The 12,609-nt window shown below is 48.0% G+C and overlaps 1 protein-coding gene across 2 annotated transcripts; it reads left to right on the forward strand.

The window, feature by feature from the left end:
* The first annotated feature begins 1,378 nt into the window (after positions 1-1,378).
* GNPDA1 (glucosamine-6-phosphate deaminase 1) lies at positions 1,379-12,148 on the forward strand. Of its 2 annotated transcripts, none has more exons than XM_060008633.1 (7): positions 1,379-1,547; positions 2,408-2,537; positions 5,136-5,237; positions 6,411-6,593; positions 7,599-7,783; positions 9,591-9,765; positions 10,675-12,148. In XM_060008633.1, the coding sequence occupies exons 2-7, from the start codon at positions 2,414-2,416 to the stop codon at positions 10,773-10,775; spliced, it is 870 nt and encodes a 289-aa protein (XP_059864616.1). In that variant the 5' UTR covers positions 1,379-1,547; positions 2,408-2,413; the 3' UTR covers positions 10,776-12,148. The 2 variants fall into 2 exon arrangements, with proteins under 2 accessions (XP_059864616.1, XP_059864615.1); XM_060008632.1 differs by lacking the exon at positions 1,379-1,547 and adding an exon at positions 1,841-1,992.
* Positions 12,149-12,609: the final 461 nt, after the last annotated feature.

Genomic DNA, 12,609 nt, shown 5'->3' on the forward strand with positions numbered 1-12,609 from the left:
AAATTGGTTCCAGGACCCCCACAAATACCAAAATCCATGCATGCTCAAATCTTACATAAAATGACACAGTATTTGCATATAATCTACATACATCTTCCCATATACTTTAAATCACCTCTAGACTACTTATAACACCTAATACAACGTAAATGCTATGTAAACAGTTGCCAGGCACAGAGCAAATTCAAGTTTTGCTTTTTGAGAACTTTCAGGAATTATTTTTTGAATATTTTCCATCTGAGGTTGGTTGAATCTGTGCATTTGGAACCACAGATATGGAGGGCCCACTGGTTTTCATTTAATGCTTACAACAGCTACATGAGGTCACTATTACGTAATTTCCACTCAATTCCCAAGTTCCAGATAAGAAAATGAAGAGCTGGAGAAGCTGAGTCATTGGCTTGAGTCACTCACTCAAGAAATGGATATTGGCAAGACCAGAATTTAAACCCAGGCCTTCCTGATTAGTCCGCATGCAAAATCAAGAGCCTCCAGGCTTAACAGACACCTGCATTGGTTCCCTACAGAAAGGGTAACTGTGGGGAAACAGACCCAATTAGGTCCCATGAAGTCACTTCCTGTACCATCTGAGGGCAAGTGCTGCAGACCTGGAGGTATCATCTGAAGTGTTTGGAGATTGGGATGGGAACCTCACTGTGAAACATCTGCAATCCTCAGGCTAAGATGAGATTTCTAACTGAATTTTAAAAAACAAAAGACACCTACACCAACACTGAGGCCAAAGAACAAGTCCCTCTAACTGTATTAGCTCCACCGCCCGGGCTCATCAGGGCCTCACCATTAGAAGCCCACTCTCTCAAGCTGCTCCGGAGTCGCAGCGAGGCCCAAGGAAGAGGCGAACCAAGTCACGGGAACCGCAGGATGTGGTCGCCCAGCTGACTGTGGACCACACGTGTGGTGTGTTCTCATTTCTGTAAAATACAATGTAAGGATATTCACGAAAAATCACTGAGGATGTAGTCTAACCTGTTAGCAATGATTACCTTAGGGTGGGAAGTAGAGGAGACCAGGGACCTACATTTTTCTCTAGTTCATACTGCTGCAAAGATGGATTTTTTTTTAAGGTAGAAAAAATCCAATTATATTTAAAACAAAAAAGCAGCGATAACTAGGTAAATAAATGATATCTAAAAAAATAAACTGAAGGCAGAGCCAAGCCCAGCCCTAGAGGAAGCGAGTCTGCTCTTCCTCCCGCGCCCCACCCCCAGCACTGAAAACCCTGCCCCAGCCCCCGGCCTTGGGGACTGCATCCCTGGGAGCGACCTGGGACCCCCCCCCCCCAAGTCTCCCTCCTCCACCAAACCAGTCTCCAAGCCCCGCCCCCCACGGCTTTTCCGGGGCCTACGCAGCCCCTGTGCTAAGAAAATGGGAGCCCCTGGCCCGCCGGGCAGAGCCCTCCCTGGAGCCGCAGCCCCTAGAAGTCAGCCCCGCGGGCAGAGCGCGGCACCGCGTGACCTGCAGCCACATGACCCACGCGGGGCGGGGCCGCCAGCGCAGTCGCTGCATCAGCCGCGGGAAGCGTCCGCGTAAGTGGGGAGCGGGGTCCGCGGGGACCCTCCTCGCGGGCGGGGGTCCGGGCGCTGCCCAGCCTCCGGCAACCTGGGGCCGGGACCCCCAGCGATCCGTTCGGGTCCCTCCCCGGGAGGGGCGATGGGATCGCCATTGGGGTGGGGGAAAAACTCCTGTACCCCACGGACCGCGGATCCGGCCACCTCAGCCTTGGCCTTCCCACTCTGATTTGACCGCAGTGCGGCGGGGAGGACTAAACGCCCTCCTTCCAGAGCGATTACCTTTGCCGCGTGTTCTTTGGGGGAAACAGGATCTGCAAAGCAAGGCAGGCCGCTGGGAGCGCCCCTCTCTGGTACTGAAAGAACACACCTCTCCAGGCCTCCACCTGCTCTAGTGAGCCAAGATGATCCCATGACCTCTCTATTTATTGAGGAAGAGTTCAACAGTAGAGTATCTAGCCAGGTGGGGGTTGTCGAGGGGTGGGGAAGGGGGGCCTGGGTCGAGCTGCAAGAGGATAGCCAACATGTTATATTGAATACTATGTGGTTTACATGCATCTTCTCATTTCACATTCACCATCATGAAATTTGTCAGGTAGGTGCTGTTGTCCCCATTTTCCCGTAAGAGAAAACAAGCTCAAAGAACTTGGGTCCTTAACCAAGGTCCTGCAGTTGATCAATGGAGGAACCGAGATTGGAACCCAGGTCTGTCCCACAGCAGCGCCTCCCGGTGGGTAGTGGAGGCACTTGGCCCAGCCTGTCAATGCTCTGTGAACTTCCCCTTCTGGGCTCAGACAGCATGGAGAGAAGGGCTTCTCCCCTCCACCCCTTTCTCCTTACACCTTACCACTGATTCCTTTTGTCACCTACCCCTGCAGGACAAGATGAAGCTCATCATCCTGGACCACTATTCTCAGGCCAGTGAGTGGGCAGCCAAATACATCAGGAACCGCATCATCCAGTTTAACCCAGGGCCAGACAAGTACTTCACCCTGGGGCTCCCTACTGGTGCGTTGTGGGATGGGGAGGGTGGGCGAGGGCATTATGGGCTTATAAGGGGCCAGGTAGGTAGGCCCATTCAGCCAAGGGACTGCAAGGAGGGCTCTGAGGTACTGGCCCTATGAGTGAACGACTCCCCTGCCCCCGGACATACGAAAGAGGGGACCCAGCTTCCTCTGGGCTGGTTTGTTGCTGCCTGCTCCTGAAGAGTCCTGGAGTAGCAGGGATCTTGGTTAGGCAGGAAAAACTTTGATTTTTAGGCTATATCCTAAGCCAGCCCTGTCAGTCAAGTCTCCTTAACAGAATTAAGTCCTAATACCTTAAGGCATACGTTTTATGTAATGAATTAATTTCAGAAATGAGCATGGATGTCCGCCGGCACTGACATTTGAGTTTATATAATTTTCATATATCATAATATTCTTTTGGTTTTTAAAAAGTTTTAAAGTGTAAAAACTATTCTTAATTTATGAGCTCTACAAAAACAGGCAGCAGGCCAGATCTGGCCTGTGGGCTGAAGTTTTCCGACCTCTGCTCTAGCGGTTTGTGGGAACAGTATATTCAGGTAGGTATCTGGTGAAACCACCAGCGTCTCAGACTGTGTCGGGGCTGTGCTAACATCCTGTTTTCTAACTGTGGAGCCACCCTGGGTCAGAGTCTGGGCTTCTGCTGAAACCCCTCCCCATTTCCCCATCGTCTGCAAAATTAGATCCAAGCCCCTCAGAGTGGTGTTCAGGGTCCTCCAAGACCTGGCCCCTTCCTGACTATCACACTTGAACCAGCACAGCATTTCCATATGGGTTCCTTGGAACATTCCTACTGTTAGTTGAAGCACCCTCAGGGCTCTGGGTGGAAGCCACAGAAGCCGACTCTGGCTAACTTAAGCAGAAAAGGAATTTATTGGCTAGATAGTGGAAGCTCACAGAATTGATGGGAAGGCTACAAGTTTGGAAAATGGACATGATGAAGCTCAGGGGGAGGACAGGGAAGCTGTGTGGCTCAGCCATGGCTAAGACCATGTCACAGGGATAGGCTGATTATTTTGTGTGGATGGGGCTGCCACTGTCATTCATTCAGCAGGTACTTATTGAATACCTGCTGTATGCCAAGCTGTTCTAGGTGCCAGGGATACAGCAGTGAATAAAAAGAACACAAATTCCTGCCTTCCTAAAGCTTGAATTATGGTGGGAGAGACAGATAATAAACAAGTGAATTAGCAAAATATAGAGTATGTTAGATGGTGATAAGAGGGAAGGAGAAAAATGAAGCAGGGAAAGGGGCTAGAGAGTGTTTAGGCAGAGGTGGGAGTTACAGTGTTGGATATGGGGGCAGGGAAGGTCTCTCTGAGAAAGTGACATTTGAGTAAAGGCCTAAAGAGGTGAGTTAGCTATGCAGATACCTGAAGGAGAGCGTTGCAACAAACACCATGTGCAAAGGCCCTGAGGTAGAATTGCTTGAAGCAGGATTCCTAGCTGGGGAGAGAGTTAGCCAGGGGCCAGGTTATATAGAGCCTTTGTTAGGACTGATTATAACTCAGAGTGAAATGAAAAGCCATTAGTGGGTTATGAAAACAATGATCTGATTTGGGTGGGGCTTTTTTCTTTCCATCTTTTCATTTTTAAAAGTTTCATGCATTCAGAAAAGCTGAAAGAATAGTACAGTACCATCTACCTAGATTCACCAATTGTTAACCTTTTGCCACATTTGCTTTCATCTCTTGTGTCTCATGTTCTGTCTGTACACACACACATACACGCACACATTTCTTATAAGCCACTGGAAAGCAAGGTCCAGAGATCCTGACACTTTACCTCTAAATCCTTTAGTACATATCTCCTCAGAATAAGGACATTCTCTTATATAACCACAATACTATTATAATACCTACGAAAATTAAAAATCATTTCATAATATCATCTAATATATAGACTATATTAAATTTTTTCCCCGAATTGTCCACATTTTTTTAGAGTTTTTAAAAAAAAATTAATCCCAGTGTCCAGTCAGGCTTCATGCATATTTAGTTTCTTAATCGACAGCAGTCCTCTTGCCTTTTTACGGGTTTTATGACTGACTTTTTAATGACACTCAGCTCGGGTTTGCTGCTCCGAGGGGAAGTCTTCCCCAAACCCACAGGCTAGCCTGTACCACAGCCGACATTACTGCTTCGTGTCCCCACTCCTAAACAGTGAGCTCTTCCAGGGTGGCTGCTGTGTCTCTCACTTCTCTGCATCCCCATCACGTACCTCTCATGTACTGGTTGCTCAGGGAATGTCATGTCAGTAATTAAGTCTGACATTCACTGAGGTGCTAATCACAGTCATTTCAATCATCAGTGTGCTGAATGCTAGGGATTCAGCCATGAACAAGACAAGACACAGCCCTTTCCCTCCTGGAGCTTACAGTCTAGGGGGGAAATAGGCATTAAACCAGCACTTAACGGATGGCAGTTGGGATTGAGCATTGGGCAGGACTTCAGATCTGATTTGTTTCTGTCAGGTCTGACAGGTTCTCCTGGTGGAGCATCCCTGATTCATTCCCGGGCGCCCTCTGGGCTTCCAGGAGCTGGGGGCTGAAGGGGGTTCATGGCTGTGGCCTCTCTTGCAGGGAGCACCCCACTTGGCTGCTACAAGAAGCTGATTGAATACTACAAGAATGGAGACCTGTCCTTCAAATATGTGAAGACTTTCAACATGGACGAGTATGTGGGTGAGTCTTGGGAGAATCGTACTCCTCCCCTCACAGGATCGGCCCAGGAGAGGACGGGGGAGGTCTCAGGGAACCAGTGGCATTTGGGAGTAGGCTCAATTGGTGGTACTGTATCTTCCAGGCCTTGGTTCACTCAGCTATGACATGAGGCTAATAAAGCTGACCTCATGGGCTGAAAGCATTAAGTGATATAACAGGTGTGGAAGCTTCTTGATCAGAGCAAGCACTTAATGAATTCCAGCATATCTCCTCCCCTGCCTCGTCCCCAACTCCATGCCATTTCTTTCCGGAACAAATGGCTGCAAAGGGGATCTGGGGTCCCATGGCTGGGGTGTGTGCTCCCCCTCACACCAGTGTCTGTGTCTGGACTTTCTCTCTACTGTTCATCTTCCAGTCCCCTTCCTGCCAAGTATACTGGGAAGGGAGCTGAGACTGGTGTCCTTTCCACTGATGAAAAGTGGCACCTTGGGCTTCTGTCACCCTCTCCACCTCCACCATCATTTTGTAATGGTTTTAATTGTGGTAAACTACACGTAACATAGAATTTACCATTTTAACCATTTTTATGTGTACAGTTCAGTGTTAAGTAGATTCACACTGTTGTGCAACCAATCTCCAGAACTCTTTTCATCTTGCAAAACTGAAACTATCCATTAAAAATCAACTGCCCATTTCCCCGCTCCTCAGGCCCCTGAAACATGCACTTTAAACACTGTTTTTCTTCTTAACTGAAAAAAATCTTTTTTTGGAAGCTCTGAGATAATTCTCTCCAACCACTTGGTGTTCCACTTGGGGTTCAGGCTGAGCAGGGTGTAATGGGGGGGTGAATGGTGAGGTGGGAGGCACAGGGTAAGGGGTGTTCTTGCTTCCTTTCCTGATGGGCCCAGCCCTCCCCCGCAGAGGCTAGCCCACCTCCAGAGGTCCAGACTGATCCTGGCCTCCAGCCATTCTCTTGTGAAAAGGAGATCAGAATGAGGGCCCAGGCCCATGGTCATGGGCACAAGGACACCAGCTCAGCTTACTCCGAGTGGCTGGGGGTGAGAGGGCTACTGCCCAAGGCTCCCCGATGGGCTCTTCCCTGAAAGTGTCTCTGGGGTCTGGGAGTATCCTGCCATCCTTGGGAGGGTGCCCTTGCTCAGCCTGGCATGACTGAGTGCAGCCATGGCCCCACAGGCCTTCGTCGAGACCACCCGGAGAGCTACCACTCCTTCATGTGGAACAACTTCTTCAAGCACATTGACATCCACCCAGAAAACACCCACATTCTGGATGGGAATGCAGCTGACCTTCAGGCTGAGTGTGATGCCTTTGAGGAGAAGATCAAGGCTGCGGGTGGGATTGAGCTGTTTGTCGGAGGTGAGCTCGACACCGCAGCAGATGTCCAGGGCAAACCCAGGGTGGCTGGAACATAGGAGAAGGGGACAAGACCCATGCCTGTCTGCAAACAGCTCCCTCTCTCTGCACCAGTGACAGTGGGGTCACTCATTAGCCTGAGGCAGCAGGGAAGGCACAGAGTGGGAGCCCTGGTGCCCTGCCCTGCCTCTGCCGCTCAGAAACTTTGTGATCTGGGGCATCTCCTCTTTCTGCAATTTGATGCCTTGTCTGTAAATCGATGGATTTGGATTTGGACTCCAAGATTCTCTCTATTCCTCAGACAAGGTTTTATGGATCAGTCATGGGACTTAGTTAAACATAATCACAGACTCATGTAGTTCCAGAAGATTCCACCATCAGCCCCTGCATGCTAAAAATAGCAATTGAACCCCAGAGAAGTTTTGTGACTTGCCCAGGGTCAGCCAGCCAGAGCAGTGGAGAGAGGGTGGGGACCTAGGGTATCACGCTCTCAGGTTTATGCCTGTCCCTGCCCTGAGTTGCCCTCTTACACTTCCATCTGTCAAGGCCTCTGGAGTCCCCCATGGGGGGTGGGGGTGGGAGGCTGAAGTCGAACAGTCTTTGACTGCTCCAGATTTAACCCTTCTTTACTTCCAGGTGGGGAGGAAATGGCTAGGAGTGCTCATGTTCTGAGATCTTATAAACTTGGCAGCCCCTTTCCAGGCCCTGTGTATGTTTTCTTCGGTGTGACTCCATCCCAGCAGGGATAGAGAAGTGGCAGGAGAGAGAGAAGTTACACTTGGATGATCTGGGGGGCAGAAGCTTTTGGGATTGCTCCGTACTTAGCTTTCTGAGGGTGGCAGCAAGTTAACAATGTCTGTGTGTGCCTCAGCTAGAAATGAGAGGGGAAGATCATATGCTTGGTTTTCAAGGATTTTTTTCAGACCCCAGGTGGGGAAGGAGAGATTGTCCGTTCTTGAAATCTTGGATCCCTGGGACTGACAGGGCTGCCCTGTCTCTTCTGGGCAGGCATTGGCCCTGACGGACACATCGCCTTCAACGAGCCGGGATCCAGTCTGGTGTCCAGGACCCGTGTGAAGACGCTGGCCATGGACACCATCCTGGCCAATGCTAGGTTCTTTGATGGAGATCTCGCCAAGGTGCCCACCATGGCCCTGACGGTGGGTGTGGGCACTGTCATGGATGCTAGAGAGGTAAGGGCACAAGGGGGGCTGGACTTGGCTTTTTGCTGTTAATTTCAACTATACAGGTACCACCTGAATCCATTTTATTAAAAATGAAGACATTGTAAATAAGGCTAAAATCCCAACTGACCCTATCACTGCCGTCCTTCCTCTCTGGAAGTAACCATTCTTCCCAGTGTGAGGTGAAACCTTTTCAGCACTGACTGCCCAGGAGGCCACAGGCTCCTGGTCTCTGCCTACCCAGCACCACTAATATCAGAATATGAATTTGTACCTGTCCAGGTACTGAGAGGGGCCCTCTGGTTCCCTGCAGTTGGTGGAGGCCACTGCTTGAAGGGAGCTCCCCCTGCAACCGCAGGATGCTTGTGGTTATAGCCCTGTGCTCAGGGAGTCATAAATGTGGAGAAGTGTGATTGAAATAGTGTCTTGAACTGAATTGAGTCTTTCTATAGAAATTTGGGTATCATTTGAATTTTTTGTAGTTCCAATTTCCTTACTTTCATTAGAAGCATTTTCTCTTCCTTTCTGATATATTCAGTGGGAAGCAGCTACAGACATTTTAGCTTTAGGTTTCTTTGCCCAAGTCTGTAAACAAACATGTAAATCATTGAAAAAGTTTCCCTGTCTAAAGTGATTTTTTGTGAAATAAGCAATGGCAGCAATTTCTGTTGGGTAACCTTGAATCAGTACCTAGGGAGGTCATTCTGCTGTTTTTGGCCTTGCATCTTATAAACACTACAGTTTGAGGGCTCTTCCTGTGGTGTGCAGAAAGGACCTGGGGATGGAAATCTGGAAATTCTTTTTTTTAAAACGAGCTCTGGGGTCCTGAACAAAGAGTCACATTCTTTCTATGCCTCTGTTTTCTCATTTCAAGAAAGGAACAGTAAATCCTGCTCACAACTCCATGGCAGAAGTGAATTACAATGAAAGGATATCTGGAATGCTGAGTTCTTTATAATCACTTTCTGGCACTTAACATTCTTTTTTTTTTTTAATTAAAAAAATTATTTATTTTATTTATTTATTTTTGGCTGTGCCTCACGGCTTGCAGGATCTTAGTACCCTGACCAGGGATTGAACCCAGGCCCTCGGCAGTGAAAGCAAGGAGTCCTAACCACTAGACTGCCAGGGAATTCCCACACTTAACATTCTTGATATTTTAAGTGTTGAGGGGAGTCTGTGCCTGTTTTACTTAAACAAGAAGCATTACTCCAAGTCACATGAGCAGGTCTAATACTCTGAACTGAAAGTGACCAGATTAAGGGGCAGCTTTATTGGCATTCAACCTTAGCAGCCACACAGATAACTCTCACCATTGCTTCCAAGGCCTCCCTGGAGGCGCAAATCAGGACCCGTCTTTTTCCAGTTTGCCACTGTGGAAACTCACCCAACCTAGCGGCCCCGGGACCCAGTGTCAGAACCGTTGGGATAAGGTGTGGGCCTCTGTTTGTACGGCACATCTGCTCCCAGGGCACTTTCACGGTCATCATCAAAGGTGCCAGGAGGCACTATCATGTGGTGGTCAAGAGCATGGACTCTGGGTTAGAAATGACCTGGGGCAAGTTACTGAAACCCCCATCACAGAGTCCACTCCCTTATCCTAGAATGTGGGGATAACAGTGCTCCCCATCTCAGGCTACTTGTGTGACAGAGCACACACAGCATGGAGCAGCGTGCCACGTGCTAACGACTTACAATGACACATAACAACAACAGTCCTTACGATTGTCCTGGGTGGCCACCAGGATTCAGGTGTCTAGACTCCCCGTTCCGCTGCTCCTTCTCCTCCATCACAGGCTTGTTTTCTGATCCCCAGGTGATGATCCTCATCACGGGTGCTCACAAGGCGTTTGCTCTATACAAGGCCATCGAGGAGGGAGTGAACCACATGTGGACCGTGTCTGCCTTCCAGCAGCATCCCCGCACGGTGTTTGTGTGCGACGAGGATGCCACCCTGGAGTTGAAAGTGAAGACCGTCAAGTATTTCAAAGGTGAGGGTGGGGTGGGTCAGGGAGTAGGTTGCCAAGTTCAGGTGTGCCAGGAGAGAGGAGTGGATCTAGCTTGCATGCTCTGGCCACTTTGACAACTATGATTTTAATAAAATCAAACCCTCCTCTCAGAATACAGTTTTCTCTTCCATCCATGACTATTTAAGGGTCCATTTCTAGAGACCTGTTTGCTCTGAGGAGGAGGAAAGAGAATGAAATGAAAGTGGTAGTTCAAGGGCAGTTTGGTAATCTCCTTGCAGCGATACTGAGCCTCAGGTTTTTTATCTTTCCAGATCTTGTACAGGCCTTTTCCTTGTAGTCAAGGCACTGAACTGTCATGCACATCTTTTTTTCTTCTACTTAAAGCGGACACTCACTGCTTTAAATAAACTTATGGGAAAATCCTCATTTACTGAGCAGGCAAATTAGGAATTTGTTCTTTGATGAAAAGATTTTTTTTTTTTTTTTTTTTTTGCGGTACGCGGGCCTCTCACTGTTGTGGCCTCTCCCATTGCAGAGCACAGGCTCCGGACGCGCAGGCTCAGCGGCCATGGCTCACGGGCCTAGCCGCTCCGCGGCATGTGGGATCCTCCCGGACCGGGGCACGAACCCGTGTCCCCTGCATTGGCAAGCGGACTCTCAACCACTGCGCCACCAGGGAAGCCCAAGATTAACCTTATAATGGCCAACTCTCCTAGAGACGAATTTATAACAGTCCCATGGATTCTAGCATTCATTACGAATAACAAATTCTTTTCCTATTCTTAGGGTGTTTATCGTTTGGGCCCACAGACTAAAGATGATGAGTATCAGTTCTAGGACAAAATTTGAGAGCTCCTGGATGTTACTGTTGATAATCATGGAACTCTGCCTCTACCTGCATTAATGACTTTTGTTTTTAATTTTTTGTAGGTTTAATGCTTGTTCATAACAAGTTGGTGGATCCCTTGTACAGTATCAAAGAGAAAGAAACAGAGAAAAGCCAGTCTTCTAAGAAACCATACAGTGATTAGCCTGTGCTAATCCTAGTGCCAAGTACCTCATTGGGACAGGCAGGTCTTTCTGGAAATTGTCTTTAGGAGGACAGAATTGTATTTCTTTAATCTAGTACGGTTACCCCAGATAAGTGGGTGAACTTATTATTCTTGGCTATGCAGCGTGGAGTCCAGTCATGGAGTTTAGCTACTTGGTTGTAACTTACTGTTAATCAGAAGAAAAAAAAAAAAATCACTCCATAATTTTGATGTTGGCCCGACTAGGGGTTTTTAACTTTTTGCTCTGTCTCTGACACTGTTCACGTGTACAATACACTCCTGCTAGTAAGTTCTATCATTATGTGCACTGATTCTCAATTGGGAGGGAGTTAGGGGCTTATGTATATGGGACAAAACCTCTTTGGAGAGTCCTGAGAGCCCCTCTTGAGCAGGCCTGCCCCTTATTTGGGAATCACTGTTTTAGATTAAGGAACAAACACTCTTAATGTCTAGAACCAGTATAAGGAAGCGGTCCCTCTGGTCAGTAACAAGTGCCATGGGAAGGAAACTATCCCTTACTTTCTTTCCCCAGTTTTTACTGCTCTTTCAGTTGGCCTTTCTGTGAACTCAGAGGACTCCTTGAGGGAGGATTTGGGTGGGTAGGACTAAGAAGAAGGCTTTTGCTGATAAACTCAGAGCCTCAAGGGGCCCAGCCACGTCAAACTCCCCTCCATCAGGGACCTTCCAGCACCAGGAGGAAGGCGGAAACGCTTTTCCCACCAGAGCCCTGTGTTTTGTTCCAAGGTCTCACTGTGGCACCTCTCATACGTGCTCTTTCATAAGTCCACAGGGCCAGCAGATACTGTCAAGTTCAGCGTTGTGTTCAGTCAAGGTGATGGAGCCAGGGCAAGCAGCTTAGTTGAGTTAGAAACAACACACGAGTGACATGTTCTACATCCCTAAGAGCTGAGTGCCAAGAAACATACCAACTGTTTCTAAAGTTGCCTAATGTCCTTTCCCCACTGAAAATACCCTGCCCTTCTAACCCTCCCAGGTTCGTGTGGCATGGTCTGATGTTCCCAGAACATCAGGAAATACAGTGCTTTTGCTCCTTTATCCTTCACCCCTTGTTCACAAGCTGTCCACTGCTCTGCCTTCTTTTACTCCTCTGCCTTGATGGTTTGGATGCTGCCTCCTCCTCCCTATCTCTGTGCCCATTTGAAGCTGCTGCTGCCTCTATTTCTGGGAAAGACCTTTCGGAGCCTGGCTCAGGCCTCTCTTTAAGTGCTGTGTTTGGTACCAGCATTTCACCTTTAGCTTTTATATGTGATTGTGCTGTCATTCTGTCTTAAGCTAATGGATCAATGGACTTGTTTACAATATTTTCTATTAAATCCAGTATTTTCAAGTAAGATGTGTTGTTTGTGGACTTCCACCCCCAAAGGTCAGAAGCTGGTTTGGGTTGATATTTATGTATTTTGAGAATAGCCAGCGAGCAAAGCTTCATACTCACTCCTCACAGCAGCTCGGCAGGAAGTCACAATCATAGCAACTGTTGATCTTCTTCAATCACCCGAGGGGAAAATAATCAAAATATTTCATAAAAATGAAGTGCCTGTGTGAAAAAATGGTAGGAATGAACAGATGAGCAATAAAGTATCCGATTCTGGCTCTACTTGGCGTCCAAATGAAGATATGACTGTTAACTAGAATAAGGCAGATTTGTCACCAGGAGGGATGTATCAACTGCAAGGTATGGAAGACAGGTTTATGGTTTTTTTTTTAGTTAAAAAAGTCAATATAATGGAACATCTTGGGTCAACGTAACCAACTGAGGTATAAGTAGAAGTTGAAAGAAGGGTTTACTTTTTTA

This window comes from Delphinus delphis, chromosome 3 (assembly GCF_949987515.2).
Source record: "Delphinus delphis chromosome 3, mDelDel1.2, whole genome shotgun sequence".
NCBI lineage: Eukaryota > Metazoa > Chordata > Mammalia > Artiodactyla > Delphinidae > Delphinus > Delphinus delphis.

Bases quoted from the DNA above. Each gene is read 5' to 3' on its own strand.
- GNPDA1 (XM_060008632.1), top strand. From the start codon at position 1,942: ATGACCTCTCTATTTATTGAGGAAGAGTTCAACAGTAGAGTATCTAGC. The intron at 7,784-9,590 runs GTAAGGGCACAA...TCTGATCCCCAG, and splicing joins CTGTCATGGATGCTAGAGAG to GTGATGATCCTCATCACGGG. The intron at 9,766-10,674 runs GTGAGGGTGGGG...AATTTTTTGTAG, and splicing joins GACCGTCAAGTATTTCAAAG to GTTTAATGCTTGTTCATAAC.